The 22283-nt window shown below is 38.4% G+C and overlaps 1 protein-coding gene across 4 annotated transcripts in view; it reads right to left on the minus strand.

Annotated features, from left to right (window-relative positions):
* Positions 1-22283, minus strand: part of CWC22 (CWC22 spliceosome associated protein homolog) — a 58952-nt gene that overhangs the window by 33187 nt on the left and 3482 nt on the right. For 2 of the 4 annotated variants that reach the window (XM_084643076.1, XM_084643077.1), the window contains exons 2-13: positions 20374-20490; positions 17372-17439; positions 16336-16449; positions 15897-16148; positions 14638-14766; positions 5445-5613; positions 4863-4916; positions 3835-3970; positions 3525-3731; positions 3339-3401; positions 2249-2341; positions 21-102 (exon numbers count right to left, since the gene is read on the minus strand). In XM_084643076.1, coding sequence (XP_084499202.1) covers positions 21-102; positions 2249-2341; positions 3339-3401; positions 3525-3731; positions 3835-3970; positions 4863-4916; positions 5445-5613; positions 14638-14766; positions 15897-16148; positions 16336-16449; positions 17372-17439; positions 20374-20400 — 1394 coding nt within the window. In that variant the 5' untranslated portion in view covers positions 20401-20490. Of the gene's footprint in view, positions 1-20; positions 103-2248; positions 2342-3338; positions 3402-3524; positions 3732-3834; positions 3971-4862; positions 4917-5444; positions 5614-14637; positions 14767-15896; positions 16149-16335; positions 16450-17371; positions 17440-20373; positions 20491-20734; positions 20754-22283 lie in introns of those variants that run through there. The other 2 variants (XM_084643078.1, XM_084643079.1) reach the window with 2 other exon arrangements.

The raw sequence follows: 22283 nt of genomic DNA on the forward strand, positions 1-22283 counted from the left end.
ATAAATTATATACGTTTTACCTTGACTGAATAGCAAGATAAATTGTACGACGAAAGGAGACCAGGTTAATTTCTGTTTGGTCATGGATAGTCACTTTTTGTCCTTGAAGAGAAAAAATTGGATATTTAGAAATTGAAACAGAGACATACATTCTAAGACAGTAGAGATGTATGCATCTTCAGTAAGTCTTCAGTCTATTACGTAATATTGTGTATAAATACATTTAGGAGCATTTAGTAGGTGCTGTAAAGTTTACGAAAAACACTGGTACTTGCATTATGTGAGACTACAACTTAAAAAAAAAAAAATCAAATTCACAAGTTATTCACAATTTTCAATGATACATGTATTAAAGGTCCTGATTTTGCAAAGGGCAGAACCATATTCCTGTGCAGAATACAGACACCTGTTTATGATCTGGGACTAACTGAGTGAACATTTTCTTTTCATGTGCCGGCTGGCTGATGTTTAGCCATCCAGAACTTGAACAAGGACTACAAAATTAAACCAAAATGTTTAATACAAAACTTAATAAAGGCAATTACTTACACCAGGGATGGGCAAACTTTTTGGCCCAAGGACCACATCTGGGTATGGAAATTATATGGCAGGCCATGAATGCTTATGAAATTGGGGGTTGGGGAGGCTCCGGCTGGGGATAAGGGGTCCGGAGGGCAGAAGGGGGATCAGGGCTGGGGCACAGGCATGAGAGGGATACAGGGGGGCAGGCTCCGGGCGGTGCTTAACTCAAGCAACTCCCAGAAACAGTGGCATCCCCCGCCTGCCCCCCTCCCCCTCGCAGAGGTGTGGCCAGGCGTCACTGCATGCTGCCCTATCTGCAGGCGCTGCCCCTGCAACTCCCATTGGCTTTGGTTCCCAGCAAATGGGAGTTGCGGAGGCAGTGTGCGGAGCCCCCTGGCTGCCCCCACATATAGGAGCTGGGAGGGGGAACATGCTGCTGCTTCTGGGAGCCGTGTAGAGTGGGGCAAGACCCCGACCCCGCTCCCCGGCTGGAGCGGGGCAAGCCCCGGACCCCACTTTCCGGCAGGAACTTGAGGGCCAGATTAAAAAGCCTGGAGGGCCGGATGTGGCCCCTGGGCCGTAATTTGCCCACCCCTGACTTACACAATTGTGTGTATTTAGATCCAGACTCAGTTCCCATTAACATAAACAGGAACCTTTCCATTCACATCAATGGTAGCTGGATCAGGCCCACCGTGGCCCGCCAAAGGATATTTGATGTCATGCACTGGAACAGAATTAAAAAGGACTAAAATAGCTAAACAGCTGCTCTGAAGGAAATTAATATCCTATTTCATATGGGAGCTTTCAAATATGCAACAGAAGTGACAACAGGCTTCTGTGAATTACCATCTTTTTCTTCAGCCTGCTATCTAAGTAAATTTGTGGGGGTTTTTTTTGTACAATACTGTAACAAGCTGGTGAAGAAATGATTCCCACCGCTCTACAGAGTAGAGCTTTCCTTCTACATTTTGCAGACCTATGAAGTAAACATCTATACTTATTCTCATCCATCATATCTTTCTCAGTAATTACATAAGACGTTCTACAAAATGCACAGACACCAATACGATTGTTTATTTGGAGTAAATAACTTGTAACAATGGCCTGTACAATAAATTATCCTGTCTTGAAACTCCCTTTTTAAAAAACCATCAGTTGAAAGGTAATTGCAAACTTGCATTTTGAAATTGACCTTAAGACATTCAGACAGAGCACAAATAGCATGTCCTCAACTGTTCTTAAAAATTCCTTCAGAAAAATTACAATTTTTCTACTCCCTGGTTTATATTTACAGGGATCTTTCTGGAGTGCAACTGACACAATCAAACATACAAAGCCACAAATTCCTCCCTACTCCCATTTCTCTTTCTATGGGCCCCTGCCCACTTCCTCCCACCTCTTCAGTTTTAGCTTTGCTGTTGCTATAATTGGTAAACACCCTCTTGCAGAGCCCGTGGGAGGACATGAACCATCAACAAAAATGAAACTTAATATGCACAAAGTGCTGTCAAAGACAAAGTAAACAAATTGAAAAAAGAAAAATAAGCATATTTAATCTTGTAACAGTAAAAACAAATTTTAAATAGAAATGTGATTTTTGTTGACTGCACACTTTAAATCTCAATTGCTTCAGATAGCATATAGCAAGTTACATTCTGAGATTTCCTTTTCTTGATCTACTATAAAAAAGATCAATAGTAAACGTCTATAATCATACTCCTACCTTCTTCATCCTCTTCATCCTCTTCTTCATCCTCTTCACTGCTTCCAGCATCTTGATCTGTTTCTGAGTCACTATCACCTTCATCAAGAATTTCTAGAAGCAAAATTCCAAAGTAAATATTCCTGGGGTGGACGGTTTGCCTAGTGACGCAGAGATGTGGCCCCAAATACCTCGGGATCTGTCTAGTCCTAAGGGAGGGAGAGCCTGACAAAGCTGGAGCATGAAGACATGCTGCAACCGAGCTTCAACAGAAGGAAAGTCAATCTGACACAAGGCTTAGAAAAATGGAACTCCAGAGGGCCTTGATACCGTAGTGACAGGTATATTAAAATATATGGCAGATAGACAAATAAAAGGATCCCCCCCAAAACAGGGATGCCAAACTCAATTCAGGCATACAAGAATGAAAAACTGGTGGAGAGGGAAACTGGTTGGTACTTTTCCAAAAACCTATTTTAAAAATTCCTTTCACTGGTTTGACATAGGCAAGCAATGGAGGGCTCTGTGTTGAAACTCAACTCTTGGTCAGAGGAAAAAATCGTTGTGACAAAGGCTCAGGAGGAAAAGCAATGTACTCAGTGCTCTCAGGAGATCCCTGTTCTTGTGGAGAAAAAGCTGTCTTACATTTACTTTATAAAACCAATATTACTTTTAAAATAATAGATTTCATATTTGAAAGCAGGGTTGTTATTTAGAAACACAGAAGTGTTGCCAAAGAACACACAGTAGAAAAATCTTTATTAAGTGTGTATTAAACTATTACTATACGAATCTTCGGGACACAAATGACGGATTAAGAATTGTGTAACTACGACAAGGTTGCAAGTAACTGACAATATTTATGGTCCATTGTAATAAAAAAGGTGGTGTGTGTCTCATTGTGCATATGTGCAGTTTACATCATCATTTAAATAAGAAAAATTCAGCTAAAATTAAAACCAGCTTTTACCTCAACAATACATATTGTTGGCAATTTTTTTTTCCCCTACTACCCCCTACAAAACACGACCTATAAACTTGCTAGAATGCTATAATATGCTTCATAGTTTTATACTCCACTTGAGTGCTTAAATGAACCTGGTTTACATACCCTTCTTAAGGGTTTTGTACTTCTCTTCATTTTCCGTGAAGTCAGGATCCATCTTGAAAACATCTTTAAAATAAAATAAAATCTTATTTAAACTAAGAAAAAGAACAAAATTATTGCAGGTTTCATTTTAATTTGTTTTCATAGAGAATGAAATTGTTTGAAGTTAAATTTTTACTTCTCACTTACTAAGAACATCTTCTGGGTTATAATCATCTTCTAAAGGTAACATATGAGTAAACTGATCCTCTTCTTCTACTAGGTCTAGTCCCTCTGGAATGATTGGGTGATCCTTGAATCCATCCTTACGTACAGCAAACATAACTTCTATCATGTACTGAACGCGCATGTCAATTTTAGATTCGTGAAGAACGTGGCGAAGGCGGTCAAAGATTGCTTTAGATTAAAGAGAAAAACTAATTCTAATTTGAAGTGATCAGATACTAATAAAAAAAGACTACAGATTTAAAGATAAATTATACCAACTAATTATACTCACCATTAATACCTCTCGGAGATACTTCTGTTAATTTGAGTCCACATTCCTTTAGAAATCCAATTGCTACTTCAATACTGTCATCTGTTGGTCTTTCAAGAAGCAACGTGAGCATCTCCAAACATAAAACCTCATGAGCCTTCAGGGAGAAAAACAGAAAAGGGTTTTATAAAAGCAAGAACGTCTGACTTCCAAAATAACAATCCATTTTATTGCACTATTGTTATAAAATACTAGTTGACCAAGAACTATGCTTTTTGTGACTGCTACATCTTGTTTCAGTGTGGGAAGTTATATTGCCACTTCCACATAAACTAAAGTCAGCATTTCAAATAAAGGTTCTGATTCTTATATTTGCACCTTCTTTGTACTGGACATCATTCTACTACTCAAATATGGCTGTCCTCATTCAGTCAAGCAATGCAAGAAAATCTTTGCCATCATGAAGGGAATGGAACACATTTTGAAGGAACACTAACATCAAATATCATTTAGAGAAATAAAGTTTGGCACCGTCCTTTCATGCTCCTCTCCCTTACATTTACTGCTAAAGCTTATTTAGAAGGGAGAAAAGAAAACAACTGCTGGAAACCAATTTGTTTTTAGGTGCAATTAACGAGGTTGATATTGATCTATAAAGCCCTACATTGTTTAGGTTTCAGAGTAACAGCTGTGTTAGTCTCTAAGGTGCCACAAGTACTCCTTTTCTTTTTACATTGTTTAGGTGCTGACTATTTTAAGCAATGGTCCTGCAACTGTCTTTCCATGAACAGATTCTTCTGCCTGTATAGCAGCTCCACTGCAGGCACTGGGGCTCTTTGTGGGCACCAGGATCTGCTCACGTAGTCTTAAGTGCAGAGCTAGGGCCTAAGAGATCCCTGCTCTCCCTAAGCAAATATTATTATTTGTTTGTGGTCTTATTTCTTTAAAAAAAGGAACTGCTTCTTTATCAAAAAGTAATAAATTAAGCATCTTACTGTTCAAAGATTGCTATAAGTGTAACCTGTAGTATCAAATACAAAATAACGTACCACATTCTGATTGATTAGATGTGCAACGAACTTTGAAGCTGTCAGACAAAGTTGCTGAAAAATGAATAAAGGACAGTTAAATATATGTCAATTTCTTCACACATTGAAAGAGCTCTCAACTTAAAAACAGATCTCACAAACTGTGTATTTACGTAAATGACAATTTAAAATTAACCGGGAAGTCCTATGGCTTGTGCGATACAGGAGGTCAGACTAGATGATCACAATTCTCCCTTCTAGCCTTGCAGTCTATGAATCTATTAAAGCACTGCTGCAGGATACCGAAGCATTTCTTTTAAGATTATTAAAAGGATTGTACCCTATAGAATAAAAGCCATTGTTGTTGCATTAACTGAAGTTAAAAAGAGTTGCGATCTTCAAGCTGCAGGGCATAAGATGTGGTCAGTTTAATACTACCACTACTTCTAGAATTAATATAGTGCGTTTTGCCAGGTTCTGGGTAGTCACACACATTCCTTTGAAACATACATTATTGATCACTCGGTAATAGGATAACACACTAGTGGGATCACTGGTTACAGTGTGGCACTGTAAGTTCTTACATAAGCTTCTCTTACATACCTTATCATTTCTGCGATATCCTTTGCGAAAATTTAGAATTAGCCTCTTGAGAATCAGTTCTCCAATATTTGGAAACTTTGAATTGATAATTGCTACAACTGCTGCATAAACGTGTGTAAAGATTGGAGAGGCACTTTGTGCTTGCAAAATTGATCTAGACAGCAATCCCCTGTAAGTAAGAGTACACACACACAAGTATAAGTGCCAATCATGAAAATATGAAATGATGTCATTCACCATCTACATTGTAACAGAAGCATATTCTGTGTTCCAGATAGTTAAAAGGTAGTTCCAAACAGTGGTTATTTTCATACTAAAACCTCGGATTAGGTTTGGAGTACCAATTCTATATCATATTAATGTTAACAGGATTACAATTTACTTAAATAAGATTTTTTAAATCAGCGATTAATTGTATGATCTGAGAACTAGAATAAGTTTGTCTTTGAAAAAAATTAATCTTTCTAGATCTCTCTTTCTGAATCTCTAGCTGCCTCTTAACTTAGCCCTAAGTTACAAAAGCCATTCACTTGCAGGGAGGCCACTTTAAAAAGGGACAAGTGTAAATAAACAAAACACAATGGTTACTGTATATTGAGACCTCTCAATTGAAGATTAAACCTAGTTAAATTTCCTAGCCATTATTTCAATGCTATTTCTACTATCTACTAAAAAAATTAACTTTTTACTGAAGATAAGGAATGATTTACACTTCCAATTGGTCATTTAAAAAAAAAAAGAAAAAAAAAAAAAGAAAATGAAGATTAAAGGTGAAATCCTTTCGGAAGTGATGACATTCTGGGAAAAAAGCTATTTCAAGAAGAAAAAACCTCTCCTTTTAATTTTTCAACTTAATTTAGAAAAAGTAAAATCAGAGGCAAGAAACTCACTTTAACCTTTATATTAAAAAGTGAAAGATTAAAGACCGTTTGGGAAAACGTGTGTGTATGTGTAATCTAAAGTACAAAAAAAAATTACCCCAAACAAATACAAACTCTAGCTAACAATATGATCTGAAAGCGTGTGATAGGTATATAATGTAATTGAAAAAATATGAGAGCAGAAAATGTCACTAAAATTAGATGAGAATTATTTAATCATTACTTTTTATCTTACCATAAATTGTTTCTTTTCATAACTACATTTTGTAATTGTTATTCAAAAGACCACTAATACCTTATAAAAGTAATTCTGCTGCTACCTTTTTTTAATTACAGTAAATAAGTGTGTGTGAAAGCAGCTTCTTTGTGGCTTAAGAGTTCATCTGACCTTGTTCCTTACTTCTCAACTGAATTAATAATATTTATTTGTGACAGAATAGCCATCTCCACTGCAGTTAATTATGAAAACAGAGAATTATGACATTTTTAATAATGAGTATACTCAAAAGCAAATGAACGTCTCAGGAATAGAAATCTTGTTTCTATGCAATGTCACCAACCCCCAAAAAACAAAAACAAACCCCAAACCCAGTGTAAGACTAATAAAGAAAATTGGATGTTCAGCAAGACCAGAACAGTCTTCAAATGGTAATGCTATAAATTTTCCCCACATGCACCAGCAAACTTTTATACACCGTAATTATGCTTTGAACTGACAGCTGGGGACAGAAACATTGTTTCTGAGAATGTAAACAGTGAGACAGGGAGGAGATGATCAAGTGGTTATTTTAACTACTTTCCCACTCACTAAAGACTGCTACTGTTAACTTGGCCCAGTTCAGCATAATTGGCAGACTCAGATCAAAAGAAACCCAACACGTTAATTGGGGTATTGTTGCATGTCAGGATTTAAGTGCACTGGCAAAGCTATGAGGAAGCTAGCAAAATACCTACCACTACCTAATTCTATTAGTTCCTCATTTTCAGGGACTCGAACTTCACGCAAATCATTAAATGGCTACGTTAAGGTTTTGACACAAATCTAAAAGATTAAGGCACCATCCCTTGCCACTTCACTAAATTATGGTATCACTATGATATCACAAGCACATCAAACGCATTTACCAAATGCAGCATAATATTAGTACATGCTACTCATCTGAACACATTACATAAAAACTATCACGATTCAGATATGCTGGACTGTAATAAAAGACAGGTTTCAAAGTAACAGCCGTGTTAGTCTGTCTTTGCAAAAAGAAAAGGAGTACTTGTGGCACCTTAGAGACTAACCAATTTATTTGAGCATGAGCTTTCGTGAGCTACAGCTCACTTCATCGGATACATACCGTGGAAACTGCAGTAGACATTATATACACACAGAGACCATGAAACAATACCCCCTCCCACCCCACTGTCCTGCTGGTAATAGCTTATCTAAAGTGATCATCAAGTTGGGCCATTTCCAGCACAAATCCAGGTTCTCTCACCCTCCGCCCCCTCACACACAAACTCACTCTCCTGCTGGTAATAGCCCATCCAAAGTGACCACTCTCTTCACAATGTGTATGATAATCAAGGTGGGTCATTTCCAGCACAAATCCAGGTTCTCTCACTCCCTCACCCCCCTCCAAAAAACCACACACACAAACTCACTCTCCTGCTGGTAATAGCTTATCCAAAGTGACCACTCTCACTACAATGTGCATGATAATCAAGGTGGGCCATTTCCAGCATAAATCCAAGTTTTCTCACCCCCCCACCCCCATACACACACAGCCACCTCTGATAGTGTGGCTGATGTTATTCGGCCCTGTGATGGCGTCCCCTGAATAGATATGTGGGCACAGTTGCCAGTCCTTGCCTACAGACAGCCCCGCAACCTGAAGCAAATTCTCACCAACAACCACATACCACACAACAGAACCACCAGCCCAGGAACCTATCCTTGCAACAAAGCCCGTTGCCAACTGTGCCCACATATCTATTCAGGGGACACCATCACAGGGCCGAATAACATCAGCCACACTATCAGAGGCTCGTTCACCTGCACATCCACCAATGTGATATATGCCATCATGTGCCAGCAATGCCCCTCTGCCATTTACATTGGTCAAACTGGACAGTCTCTACTTAAAGAATAAATGGACACAAATCAGATGTCAAGAGTTATAACATTCATAAACCAGTCGGAAAACACTTCAATCTCTCTGGTCACGCAATCACCAACATGAAGGTCACTATCTTACAACAAAAAAACTTCAAATCCAGACTCCAGCAAGAAACTGCTGAATTGGAATTCATTTGCAAATTGGATACTATTAATTTAGGCTTAAATGGAGACTGGGAGTGGCTAAGTCACTGAAGATTTTTTGCATGAAACTGAAATTCTGGTTCCCACACAGTTCTAGTTCCAGAAAATTAATGGAGTAGCAGAAGACTAGGAGTACTTGTGGCACCTTAGAGACTAACCAATTTATTTGAGCATGAGCTTTCGTGAGCTACAGCTCACTTCATCGGATGCATACCATGGAAACTGCAGAAGACATTATATACACACAGAGACCATGAAACAATACCTCCTCCCACCCCACTGTCCTGCTGGTAATAGCTTATCTAAAGTGATCATCAAGTTGGGCCATTTCCAGCATTTCTGTGGGGTGTCTATATTCTATCTTTGCTGGGGATAGACCAGGAATGGAGTCTTAGAACTTTTAGTAAGTAATCTAGCTAGGTACGTGTCAGATTACGATTTCTTTAAATGGCTGAGAAAAGAACTGTGCTGAATAGAATGACTATTTCTGTCTGTGTAACTTTTTTGTAACTTAAGGTTTTGCCTAGAGGGGTTCTCTATGTTTTGAATCTAATTACCCTGTAAGGTATCTACCATCCTGATTTTACAGTGGGGATTTCTTTATTTCTATTTACTTCTATTTTTATTAAAAGTCTTCTTGTAAGAAAACTGAATGCTTTTTCATTGTTCTCAGATCCAAGGGTTTGGGTCTGTGGTCACCTATGCAAATTGGTGAGGCTTTTTATCCAACATTTCCCAGGAAAGGGGGGGTGCAAGTGTTGGGAGGATTGTTCATTGTTCTTAAGATCCAAGGGTCTGGGTCTGTAGTCACCTAGGCAAATTGGTGAGGCTTTTTACCAAACCTTGTCCAGGAAGTGGGGTGCAAGGTTTTGGGAAGTATTTTGGGGGGAAAGACGTGTCCAAACAGCTCTTCCCCAGTAGCCAGTATTAGTTTGGTGGTGGTAGCGGCCAATCCAAGGACGACGGGTGGAATATTTTGTACCTTGGGGAAGTTTTGACCTAAGCTGGTAAAGATAAGCTTAGGAGGTTTTTCATGCAGGTCCCCACATCTGTACCCTAGAGTTCAGAGTGGGGGAGGAACCTTGACATGGCCCAACTTGATGATCACTTTAGATAAGCTATTACCAGCAGGACAGTGGGGTGGGAGGAGGTATTGTTTCATGGTCTCTGTGTGTATATAATGTCTTCTGCAGTTTCCACGGTATGCATCCGATGAAGTGAGCTGTAGCTCACGAAAGCTCATGCTCCAATAAATTGGTTATTCTCTAAGGTGCCACAAGTACTCCTTTTCTTTTTGCGAATACAGACTAACACGGCTGTTACTCTGAAACCTAGCAGAAGACTGTGCATTCTATTCTCCTGGCTAGCCTAAGTAACACAGAAACAAAAGAATTATTAATATTTACTCATTCTCTGTAGAGTGGGGGACATGGAACCTAAAAATAACGTAAAAAATGCTTTTACCTATATTATTACAAATGTAACACAGAAAACTGATTTGCCCTCCAAGACCTGGATCTTGAAATCTGATCTATGTATCCACATGGAGCTCTCCACTCAACTGCGCTCTGACTGTTTGCCTTTCAACAGAACTCTCCATGAGTGCAAGAGTTCACTTGGCATAAAGATTAGTCTTATGCTTCTTCTGGGACCATCTTAAATAGATATAAAGATAACTATCAAGACTCTATTTTAACAGCTGAATAAAAAAAAATTGTCTTTCCAATTTTGCATTCACCTTTAAAAACTTGTGGGGTTTTTTTTGGCCAATTTAGGAGTTACAATTTAATTATGAGATAAAGCCAAATGGTGCCGTTTTTATATCTAAAATTTGTGCCTGCAACTTAATAAAACTAGATAAAAAAGGCTTTATCAGAAGCATACAAAGAACTCCCAGAGACTAGATAACTATTCTAGTAACAGTTATGTAACCCATATTTTAAAAATAATCACTGCCTGTTAGAAAAAAATACAGTTTTTCAGATATAAAATTCATAAAGAGACAAGTGCTACAATAAAAACTGTTCTACAATAGGCTGTCAGAGACTTTACTGTCACCTCCTGCTAGAAATGATGCCTGGGAACTAGACAGTTATTTCTTGTTTTTAGATTCTCTGCAACAGTTGGCTCCCCCCTCTCCTCTTCAGATTAAAAAAAAAAATTAGCATACCCAATACATCCCACTCCTCTAATGGTACATCTACACGGGGATGAAAGCCCCATAGCATGGCATGGCTGGCTCAGGTCAGCTGATTTGGGCTTTAGGACTAAAAAACCACTTTGCAGACATTCGGACTCAGGTTGGAGCCTGAGCTCTGGGACCATCCAACCTTGCAGGGTCCCAGAGCCCGAACATCTATACAGCAAATTTTCAGCCCCGTGAACCCAGGTTAGCTGACCCAGCCCAGCTGTGGGTATTTTATCCCTGTGTAGATATACCCTAACACGGGGTGGGGAACTTTTTTCTATAGGGGCCACTGACCCACAGAAAAAATCAGTCACGGGCTGCACACAGCCCCCTGTGGTGTGGCACGGAGGCTCGGAGCTTCCTCCCTGCAGCGAGGTGAGCTGGCGATTGTGGCTCCAGGGGGGGGTGGGTGTGTGTGTGTGTGTGCGTGTGCGCGCGCGCACACTGAGGGCTTCCCCTAGGCTCCAGGGTGGGCCAGAAATGAGGAGTTCAGAGTGTGGGAGGGGGCTCTGGGCTGGGACAGGGGTTTGGAGTGAAGGAAGTGGTGAGGACCCTGGCTGAGGGTGTGAGCTCTGGGGTGAGGTTGGGGATGAGTGGTTTACGGAGCAGGAGGGGGCTCTGGGCTGGGGCCAAGGGGTTTGGAGTGCAGGAGTAGGCTCAGGGCTAGGACAGGGGGTTAGGGTGTGGGAAACGGTGCAGGGTCTTGGAGGGGGTTCCGACCTGAGGGGGGCAAGTGGTTCAGGCTGTGGGCTCCGGCCGGGCAGCACTTACCTCAAGTGACTCCCGGTTGGCAGCACAACGGGGCTAAGGCAGGCTCCCAGCCTGCCCTGACTTCACGCCACTTCTGGAAGCAGCCGGCCCTGGCCCCGGCCCCTAGGTGGAGGCGTGGCCAGGCAGCACTGCACAGTGCACTTAGCTTCCCTGATTGCACCTGCACGTACGGGCAGCAGGGACATGCCAGAGGCTTCCAGGAGCTGTCCGGAGCCGACCGGACTTTTAATGGCCTAGCAACTAGCTTCCCCCCACAACAGGGCGCGCCATGGCTCGCGGCTCTAGCCTCGCGCAGGGAGGAAAAAACAGCGCTCAGGGCTTCCGGCCTGCGGCACTGAGACTTGCTGCGGGCTGGATGAAATTAGGCAGCAGGCCAAATCCTGCCCGTGGGCCGTAGGTTCCCCACCCCGGCCCTAACAGTACCATAACTAACATTTACATTATAGCAGGTGTTATAGTCTGCCTAGAGCAACAACAAAAATATGTATTTCCAGGTATTTTTAACATTATTCGTTCTAGACATAATTGCCTTTGTTCAAGGCAGAATGTGTTGCTCTTGGTTTTTCTGCTTCTCTTTCTTGCCAACCTTAGTAGAAGACCAAAAGGCTTTTTTACTTCTCACAGTAAAAACAAAGAGGGCATCTCTATTTTTCTGGATTAGCTGTTCTGATATCAACATATCTTTATTAATTTTAAGACTGCTGACTGTAGTTTAATATCTATTGTTTATACCAATCTGCAATAACTACTGCATGAGATTAATACTATAAAACTGAGATTAACGTAATTTTTCTCCTTTCTCAAAATGTTTTTGAGGATTTATCTTGCTAGACAAAACACAGACGTATAAACTGAGGGAGCTGAAGGGGAGGGGAAAAAGAAAAAAGGACACGAGCCATCTAACACCAGCTGTTAGGTCAGAGATATTCTGCACTGTCTATATATCAGAGAAAAATGGACATTTAGAACAGAGAGGAAAGATGGTTCAGCAATTACAGCACTACTCTAGGATTTGGAAGATTTGAGTTCAAATCCCTGCTCTGCCACAGACTTCTTATTTGGCCTTGCCCAAGTCACTTAGCCTTTCTGTGCCCATGGGAATAACAGTACTTCCCTACCTCACAGGGGTATTGTAAAGATAAATGCATTAAAGATTATGAGACACTCAGATGATTGGGGCCATAGAAGTACTATTGATAGACAGGATGTGATTTTTGCTTCCTGCACTGTAACCAACCCAAAATCAGCACCTTATCTAAATTAACTTTTGCAAAGTGCAGATGTCATACATGCTAGATCTTTTGTTTTCATATAACACTCTACTTTTACTCAATCCTGTTTTACTGGGAAGGTCATGCCTGCTGTCCTGATGACATGAAACAACCTTCAACTTCTAAGCAGAAGCAGTGAAGACACAGCATGTGGATCCTATGCTGCTTGGGAATCTCAGTCAAGCAGCCGTAGACTAAGGCATTTTTTCCCATTAGGTCTGCTACTTTTAGGCTGTGGTCTTCCAGATGCATGGGAAATGCCTCGTGATCAGGGATGAGAAATGAATTTGAAGATCTGTTCGAATGCTTGAGATGAAATCATTCCTACTCAATAGGTTCTCCCATCCTATTCCCTAAAATTCTCTAACAACAGTACGCCACTATTATTTAACAGTATAAAACTCAGATCCCCAGAAGTCTGCCCTTCTGGCCTCAGATGATGTTACCGCTACAGTGTGTGTAATCAGAAGTATCATAATAATAATAATTTAGATTTCCTTGTTCTGCTTGGAAGAATTAATCGAAGTTGGGAAAGTAACAATGCTGAATATTTCTTCTCAACTGTACTACCGCCACGTTGTGTGTCTGCAGCAACATTTTTAGTCTTGGACTAAATCCCCTTTTAATCCTCACCAATTTTTATTAGATTCCTCTAAAAACTCACTGAGCAAGAATTTCATCATCCTTCCAAACTATCCTCCTACAATATCTGTGCTTGCTTCTTTTGATTCTGTAACTATACCTGCTCCCAACTATTCAGTGTGGTTTTCCCTTTTTTATATTATGTCCAACTATTTAAACCAAGAAAAGCAGATACTATATTATGTGAGGTATAAAGGGTCAGCTAAGATATTACCTACAAACTGACCTTTCAGAATTGCTTTCAAGATTTTAACTCAGTTTTTAAAACCATTTAACCATGAAAGACTTTTGATGCTGTACAAAATACCAATAACCTGTTAAATAAAATAAAAGTGTTAAAAGCTATTTAAAACCTCTGTACAAATATAAATATATGACCATTAGCAGGCAAAAGACAGAAAGAAGAGTTGGCTGTTGCAAGGTCCCTGGAAAGTCAGCAGAATTTGATATTGGGAGATCAAGGGCCATCCTTTATTTAAATTTGGAGAGGATTAGCAAAAACACTCCAGATGACCTCAGAGGTAGGAATATTCTCATAAGTAAAATCCAAACTATAAATAGCTTCATAGATCAACCTATTGAACAATACCTGAAAACTAGGAACAAATCTGGTCTTTGAAAAACTGGTATAATATGCTACCAACCACACCACAAGCAACACATTACATATCAGCTATAGTTTCCATACGGCTTGGGAACACACTGCAGTAGTCTATTCCACATGTTACAAAGGCAAGGATAATTATGGCACAGCACATACACATCAGACAGCAGTGATCACAAGCACACTACTAGATGCGGATTTTTTTTTTTAAAAGTGATTTTCTCCACTGATACACCTATAATTAGGGATAAAAAAAAGTATTCCTAAAATGAAAACCACTTAGGCACAGAGTGGGTAACTTCTTACTCTGTTTTTTCCAACCTACCAGCAGCAAATGTGTTTTCTCTGCAAACAAACCATTCTTATTTTCCATGCAGGTTCTTCTTTTTATAGCATAGAAGAGTTTCAGAGTTATTTAAAAACCTGACTATTATTAGTTTGTCTTAGCGTTACTATTCTTTACATATTATAAATAGAAAAACTAAAGATTTATTTATTATGAAACAATCATTTGACACTTACCTTCCTCTGACAATATTTTCTTGAAGAAGTTCATGGATGATATTTTCTATATTAGAAACGTTCACCTTATTGACAAGACCGTTGATTGACTTCTTCAGGGCTTCCCAACTCATCCTTTGATATGCTAAGCTATTATGAAAATATTACATTAATACAAGTATATCTAGGTACACTATAAATACACTTTAATATAAAAATGTGAAATTAATTTGTAGTCAATAGGAGCCTCAAGGTGCAATGCTCACAATATATTTTGCTGCCTTTTTCAATTTTGGTTTTACGATTATACTGACAGTAACTCATTACTACTAAACCAATCTGGTTTACAAAAACCTCTCTCTCTCTCTCTCACCCCAAACCAAATAAAAACTGTAAAGCTAATGCTGAAGTATGGTTTTCTACGGAGAAGACAGACAAGAGAAAACTTTATCCCACAAATCTCTCTACTAATAGCAAGTACAGGAAATGAACTAGAACAAAAGAACATACAGGAATGTTAAACAGTATTATACTAAAATATTATACTTCAAAAAAAACCACCACAATATAATTAAGACTTATCTGAAATATTCAATAATAGATTTTTGAAAGACTTCCTAAGGAATTGTGAAAAACATTAAGTTTGTTTGCAAAGAAGACATTTGATTTTGGCATATTTACAGTTCCTGCCAAAATTACTTTGTAACACAGAAAAATGTCACAAATTATACAGACTCATACCCCTTTCCATGTAATCATGTTTCTTATTTATAAATACATATGATTAACATTTAGTGAGTGTAGATATGAATTCACTCCTCATTCTTAGTGACTAAAGAAAGAAATTCCAGTAGTAGTGTAAGTACTTATAAATGAAAGGAAACCTCCCCCCTTTTTTTTTAAACAAAATTGGAAAATATATGTATTCCAACCCCTTTTTGCTGTGTATGTCCACTGCATTCATAACTATCAACTTTCTCAAAATATTTTGATATATTTTAATTAAAGAAGAAGATATTCCAAAGCTATTTTACAGGATAAAATATCAACATACACATTTATGATGCATATTTATATACTACTTTTTACTATTTACATTTCAAAGGCAGGTCACAACCCCAAAAATTACAGCACATGGCATCACTGCTTCAGCATTTCACAGGTTTTGAACAACTTTCATGTCTGATCAGCCAATCAAAAATATTTTACACTTCTGTTTTACAGTGCTCTACTATGCCAGTAAATCCTGTTAATTGTGATATTTGTTAACTTTGACTTACCTATTTTTATCGGTAATTTGTTCCTGCATCATCCTGAGCTTTGCTGGAGGAATGTATGCACCACCTGTACGGGTGAGAATTGGATCCAGCTCTTCTTTTCTCTTCTTTGAAGGGGGTTCATCGTGACCAAGTGAGCTCTGGGGTACTGATCTTTCTGGACTTTTTCTATCAGGTGAAGAGAATTTTTTCTGTTTCCTTCGATCAGATTCCCTCTCTTTCCCCTTCTCTTGGGGAGTCTCTCTCCTCCACCCCCTATCAGGCAAAAGTTGGAAAGTAAACGTGAAAGAATTTCCATCTTATGGAGATGAAGGCTGAACATATTGTTAAGAATTCAGACCAAGGCAAGTGTAATGGTTTTACTTTTAAACAAAATACTAATTGTTGAAAATTATATTAAGCAGAATGAACACCTTTTCATTTTCAAATACTTAATACTCACCTGGCTTCCACAGTTTTATCATCACGCCCCTTTCCCGAATATTCCTGATCATACTTGCTGTGATCAGAGTAACCTCTGTCTCTAGGGGACCAAGACCTCTCACGTTCTGCATACCTACTCCCATCCCCAAACAAAAACCTTTTTAGTAAAGCTTTATTAAACTTGTAGTTTACAGGAATTGTACTCTCTAGGGTCTGTTTTTCAGTCATGGATTGATTGTACACATACCAATGTTTTAAAAACCTGGAGGCCTCAATTTTGTATCAATGAACTGAGCCTCACTATTAATATATAATTCAAGACAGAAAGATGCACACTTTAATAAATCATATAGTCCTAGTGATAAACAAAAATTAATCTGATAGGGGTGTGACCTTCAAAAGAAACATTATAAAAGAAAACTCAGGGCTCAGAGTTAAATGATAAATAGTAATGAAGTTAAATATTGAGTGTACTCAGCCCTATGCAAGTCACAAGACAGCCCACTGAATGTATCCATTCACTATATTTGTCACCTTTGTTTACTCGTGCAGAGTTAAGTATACCATATGTACGGGCATAAAAGAAAACATACTTTATGTTTTAGTATCACAGAATGTTCACTGTCAGTGAAATGGAAGTTACCCTGAAAGAATTTAGTTCATGCCTTATGTATGGTAGACAGCACAAGAAATGGCATTTTTGAGTCTCCAGCTGACACGCATAACCTTGCTATAAAGTGACAACTGTGGTTAACAGCACTGGAGCCATGCAAGAGACTGGAATCCAATTTCCGTTTTAAAGCTGTTCAGTATTCAAAATGAACATTGAAGAGTTTTAAAATCTTTCATATTCAATTACTGCTCTCCCATTTTCATCCACAATTAGTGACATTGTATTAAGTCTATAACTATATTTTTCATGTTCACTTATCAGCATAAGTGAAAAATATGGAACAAAACTGTGTTTTGTTGTACTTATCTGATTCACTCTGGATGAAGATAACACACAATTTTAACTACTATTAAATGCAATTACAAAAAAAATACTTGTTTACCTGTCTTCTGGAGAGGAACTCCTCCGGCAAGAGCTGTGACTCTCTTTTCTTTCATAACTGGAGCCATGCTTTAAAACAAAGTATTAAATTATTTTAGACCATAGTATATTTTATATAATAGTATATTTACTAAGCATATCTATCTTCTTATATGAAGGATTATTTTATGTCCTTCTCCCACTCTGAAATTTTACACCTGCTGTCATGCCACCCACTATACTTTGAATAATCTCCTACTCCACCCATTGTTTAACAAAGATCTCCCTTTTTTCTCCTCCAAATTCCTCTTTATAATCCACTTTTTCTCCCTCCTAAATTTCTATGCAGTTGCCTCATTTATCTTATCTGTCCAAGTTACACTGTACCCTTTGTTTTACATTTTCTAAATTATACATTTATCATTTAAACAATTCTATAAATGTACTTTTCCAAGGTTAAAATTGCAATCACTTTACAAATCTGTCAAGTAAAAAAAATTCACTGTAAAGTTAATACGTCTGTTCACAAAATGAACCAGAGCCGCGCACCGTGATTCAGAATGATCAGTACACTTACAATAGATCTACAAAAGAAGTTACAAATAGGTTCCTCCAGCTTACCAAGCTCTTTCACAATTAATTTGGATTTGCTTAGCAACCATCTCTGTTGAGTTCTACCCTTTCATTGTAACATTTAACTCCTCCCTCTGAAAAATATTATTCCCATTCACCAGAACCACAAACTGATACCATCTGGCAAAAAACAAAACAAAACAAAACAAAAAAAACCCCTATGAAGTAGAGTAACCCATCACCTTGATTCAGATACACCATACCAAGAGCTGTTTACAACATTCCTGGACTGGAATTCTGTCACCAATACTCATACAGTATATATATTGACCCCCCACTCCATCTATAAGGATGGCAGTGTGCCCACTAACAAGCTGACATACTAGTTTCTATATCACCTTGGAGCCAGTCAAATATAAGTTTAGAAAGCTAGCCAGTTGAATACAAGTGACATCTGCTTAATAACAGGTCCTCCTGATAGACAGCAATACCAAATGATGTTTGAATATTTAACAAAGGAAATTATATTTTTTATTACTTGTAGCAGGGTCTATTTGTGCTATATGCTGTACAGAGTACAACTGGATCCCGACTGAAGCTTCTAGGAGAAATAGTAATACCTGCAAAAATGAAGACTGAAATATCCTCCCATCCAGGGTCCAACTGGGCTGACTCATGCTGGCTCAGTAAGCCAATACTTTGGTTTTTTAAGCTGCTATCATGTGTTCCAGAATCTCAACTTATTTTAAAAAGGCACATTTCTAGCCCTTAGGGTTGAAACATGCCCCCCACCTCATTCTACAGAAAAATCTGCAATGGTGAAAAGTGGGCCAGTTGCGTAGCACATCTGTGTAGCACATCTACAATGGGGTTTGCACTGAAAAAAATCCCAGCATAGGCAAGTCCTTAATACGATCAATGCAATGTCTGCATGAGTTTGCAGGGAATCTGAAACAGCTCTGGGATACATGAACTGCCACAAGCATCTGTATAGGTGTTAACTCCAAAAATGTTTCCACATTAAAAATGTTACCTGATTTGATCAGCAGTAAAATAGTTAAGAAAGCAGAGGGAGGATCATACCATGAACATCTATAGTTTACTGTGAGTACTTTTTCCCTTTCTAATCTAATTTATGGAGCTGAGCCCTTTGGGGAGCCAAGCTCAGCAGAATATCCATGATCATATTTTGAACAGCTGCACGATTTACTGTGAGTGGTGTTTGACTTTTGCATCTCAAGCGGAAAGAGCGTGGAAGAGACTATTCAGCTTTCCCCAACGCCCCATATATAATACCTGCTCCCAGCCCAAACACACTGTCCTTCCAGACCAGGGTTCAAACACATTAACAGAGCTGTATAAAGATGTTTGTATTATTGATGCTTGTGCCATGCTTGTTCTGAAGATAAATGCAGGATTTTAGTCTCCTGCAGACTTCAGGCTAATGATCAAGCATCTTTCATTAATAAACAAGAAAAAATACTTCTTGATATAATCTCTAAGCATAACATGCATTTCATGACTATGTGATGACCAGAAGACAAAACTCTGAAGAGAGCAATTCTATACTATAAATTCATTTCTAAAAATTCCATCCACTAATTACTTAATTATTATAATCTCATGCAAGATACACTCCAAGAGCTGGAAAGTAATGAAAAAATTCCATTATTTCTGCAAATATTTAGCTTTCAAAGTAAATCAGCTGGATCTCAACTGTATTGGTAACATTTCTCTATTTTGTTATCTGAAGGGAAGTTTTTATATACATTGTGTGTGAATGAAATTACATGAAAAATATTTAACTTCATAGATATAGCATCATGAAGCCAATACTCTAGAAGAAAGTCTATATTTGCGAACAGAAGTTTTGCTTGCTGCTATATTCCTAACAGTACTGCACCTCTCCCTTCTGAAACATACAACGTTCAGATTCCGAAAGAGCAGGACCCTTCACTGTCAGAAATAAGTTTCTCAGAATTGTAGGAATCCAAATACCATACTTATAATCTTGATTGCATGATAGTAAGATGAATAACTAATATCACAATCCAGAGAAAGATGCAATTAATTTCCCCTCCCCACCATTCTCATAATCCGTCATTATGCCTCAACTCACTCATGCTTTCCACTGAACTGTTTCCATCTTTTACCCACTTCTCTTCACACTTCATTCCCTTTTCACATTGCTGCCAGGTGCACTTGGGACATCTCTTGCTAAGAATATCTGTACATCAACCAGCTGCAGTTTGCCGGTTTAAGTAATAATACTTCTTGTTCTTAATTATGATACAGCATATATTGGGGAGAGAATACATGCAACTCCTTTAGAAGTTAAAGGAATTTGTGTTCATATATGAAGTGGAAATAGGCCCCTACATACTAAACTCACACAAAAATCCCCAAACAATATTGTACTTCTCCTGAAAAATTAAACTTCACAATACTTACACTTATGTGTGCCACTCTACTCTTCATTTTTTCCTGTAGCTCACCTAAAGTTCTGAACTTGTAGAAATAATAACGTACTCAACTCAAATGGGGGTCTCTTATGAAAAAATGTTTCACCTACAAAAGATAAACAACACATTCCATAATTGATTAAACAATATTTAGATTTATTTTTAAAGGTAAAACAATCACTGGAGAAATGAGTTGTGATCTTTACAAAACTTTAAAAGAATCAAGTCTAGGAATCATCTCACCAAAACATTAACTTGAATATTTCTTATTGCTTCACATAACTACAGTTACATTATATTATATATATGTTTTAATCTGCTAAAAATAGAAAAACACGGATAACACCTACCAAAATTCTCCTAAATAAAACAGAAATATTATTCTACCAGAACAAGTCTGTCTGATTTCAGTATTTTCTGATGGTCTGAGACTGAAATCGGGTGTACCTGTGTAAAACAAGATTCTAATTAAAATTTAAAATTAAATTTTAGAATAATCAAGATGATCATAAAGATATCAAATCCACTTGCAAACAAAGGCAGTATTAATTTCCATTCTGTGAAATGGATATTGTTCATAGAATATCAGGGTTGGAAGAGACCTCAGGAGATCATCTAGTCCAACCCCCTGCTCAAAGCAGGACCAATCCCCAATTTTTGCCCCAGATCCCTAAATGGCCCCCTCAAGGATTGAACTCACATTAGCAGGCCAATGCTCAAACCACTGAGCTATCCCACCCGTCTCGTTCATCACAAAGCCAAAATTAAGAGAGAGCTTTGTTTGCACAAGTCTGCTCCCAGCTGCAATCTTGTCAGCCTATTGATTATACTTTTCAGTAAGACATTGCCTCAAACTCTCATCAGGAGAAGGAAGATTTAACCTCTTAACATAAAATCCACATTGGCAACGCTGAAAAGCAGCAGAAAGCTGAAGACGGTTCCAGTTGCTTTTCATCTCAGTATTTTAACAGCATTTCAATTGCAAGATAACATTTGGCAGGCCAGAAAGAAAATACTCACAGCAGCAGCACTTTTTTATAAATCTGGGGTGAAAACTGGATGTTAGAGCCAGAAGAAAATCACTCTCTCTTATTGCCTTTTGTCTTTTCTAATTTCCTGATTTAAAGATCTTTCCATTCTATATAAAGTTTATAGGACTAGTAACTAGAAAAAAAAATCAGTGAACAAACAAAGAGACAAAGGAACGGCAGTACATCCATAACTTACCAAACACAGAATATACTGAATTCAGTCAGGTTAAGTATATTTTTATCTTCTGAGTGATATTTTTATCTTATTTAAGAGAATTTTGTCAGACATTATTCTAGCTTCCCTGATTTTAGAAATGCAAGCTCAAACAGTTGCATTGCAAATGCAGATAGCCAAGTTTCAGAACTTGACTATTATGGGAGAGAGCAAGGATTGTGGGGAAAAAAGGAGTTTACCAAATACACTTGTCTTTGAAATTAGGTGGGTTTTTTTTTTTCTTTTTTCGAGTACTCTGGAAAAGGAAGTGGATCCTAAACAAAAGAGAGGACTCTTGCTGATGGCCACTCTCACACTTTTTCCTAAAATACTTAATTAGCTTTAGGAAAAACAAAGAAATATGCATATATATACACATCCAAAAATTGTAATTTATTTACTGATAGCTAGTAAGTCCATTGTGAACAGTGATATTAACAAACATACAAGTATCACTTTTCACAGCAGACTTACTCAACCTTGGCAAGCCTGGGGACAAATTAAGCCGTGGATATGGGGGGTAGACGCAGCAGGGGGCTAGAGCCTGAAGCCCCACTGCCGGAGCCTGCTGTCGTGCAGTTGGAATCCGGGACTGGAGCCTGAAGCCCCGTGGCCAGAGCCTGCCAGCCCACCATCCCAGGGCTAAATCCCAAA

The sequence above is a fragment of the Lepidochelys olivacea genome, assembly GCF_965140295.1.
Source record: "Lepidochelys olivacea isolate rLepOli2 genome assembly, chromosome: 11".
NCBI classification, from domain to species: Eukaryota; Metazoa; Chordata; order Testudines; family Cheloniidae; genus Lepidochelys; species Lepidochelys olivacea.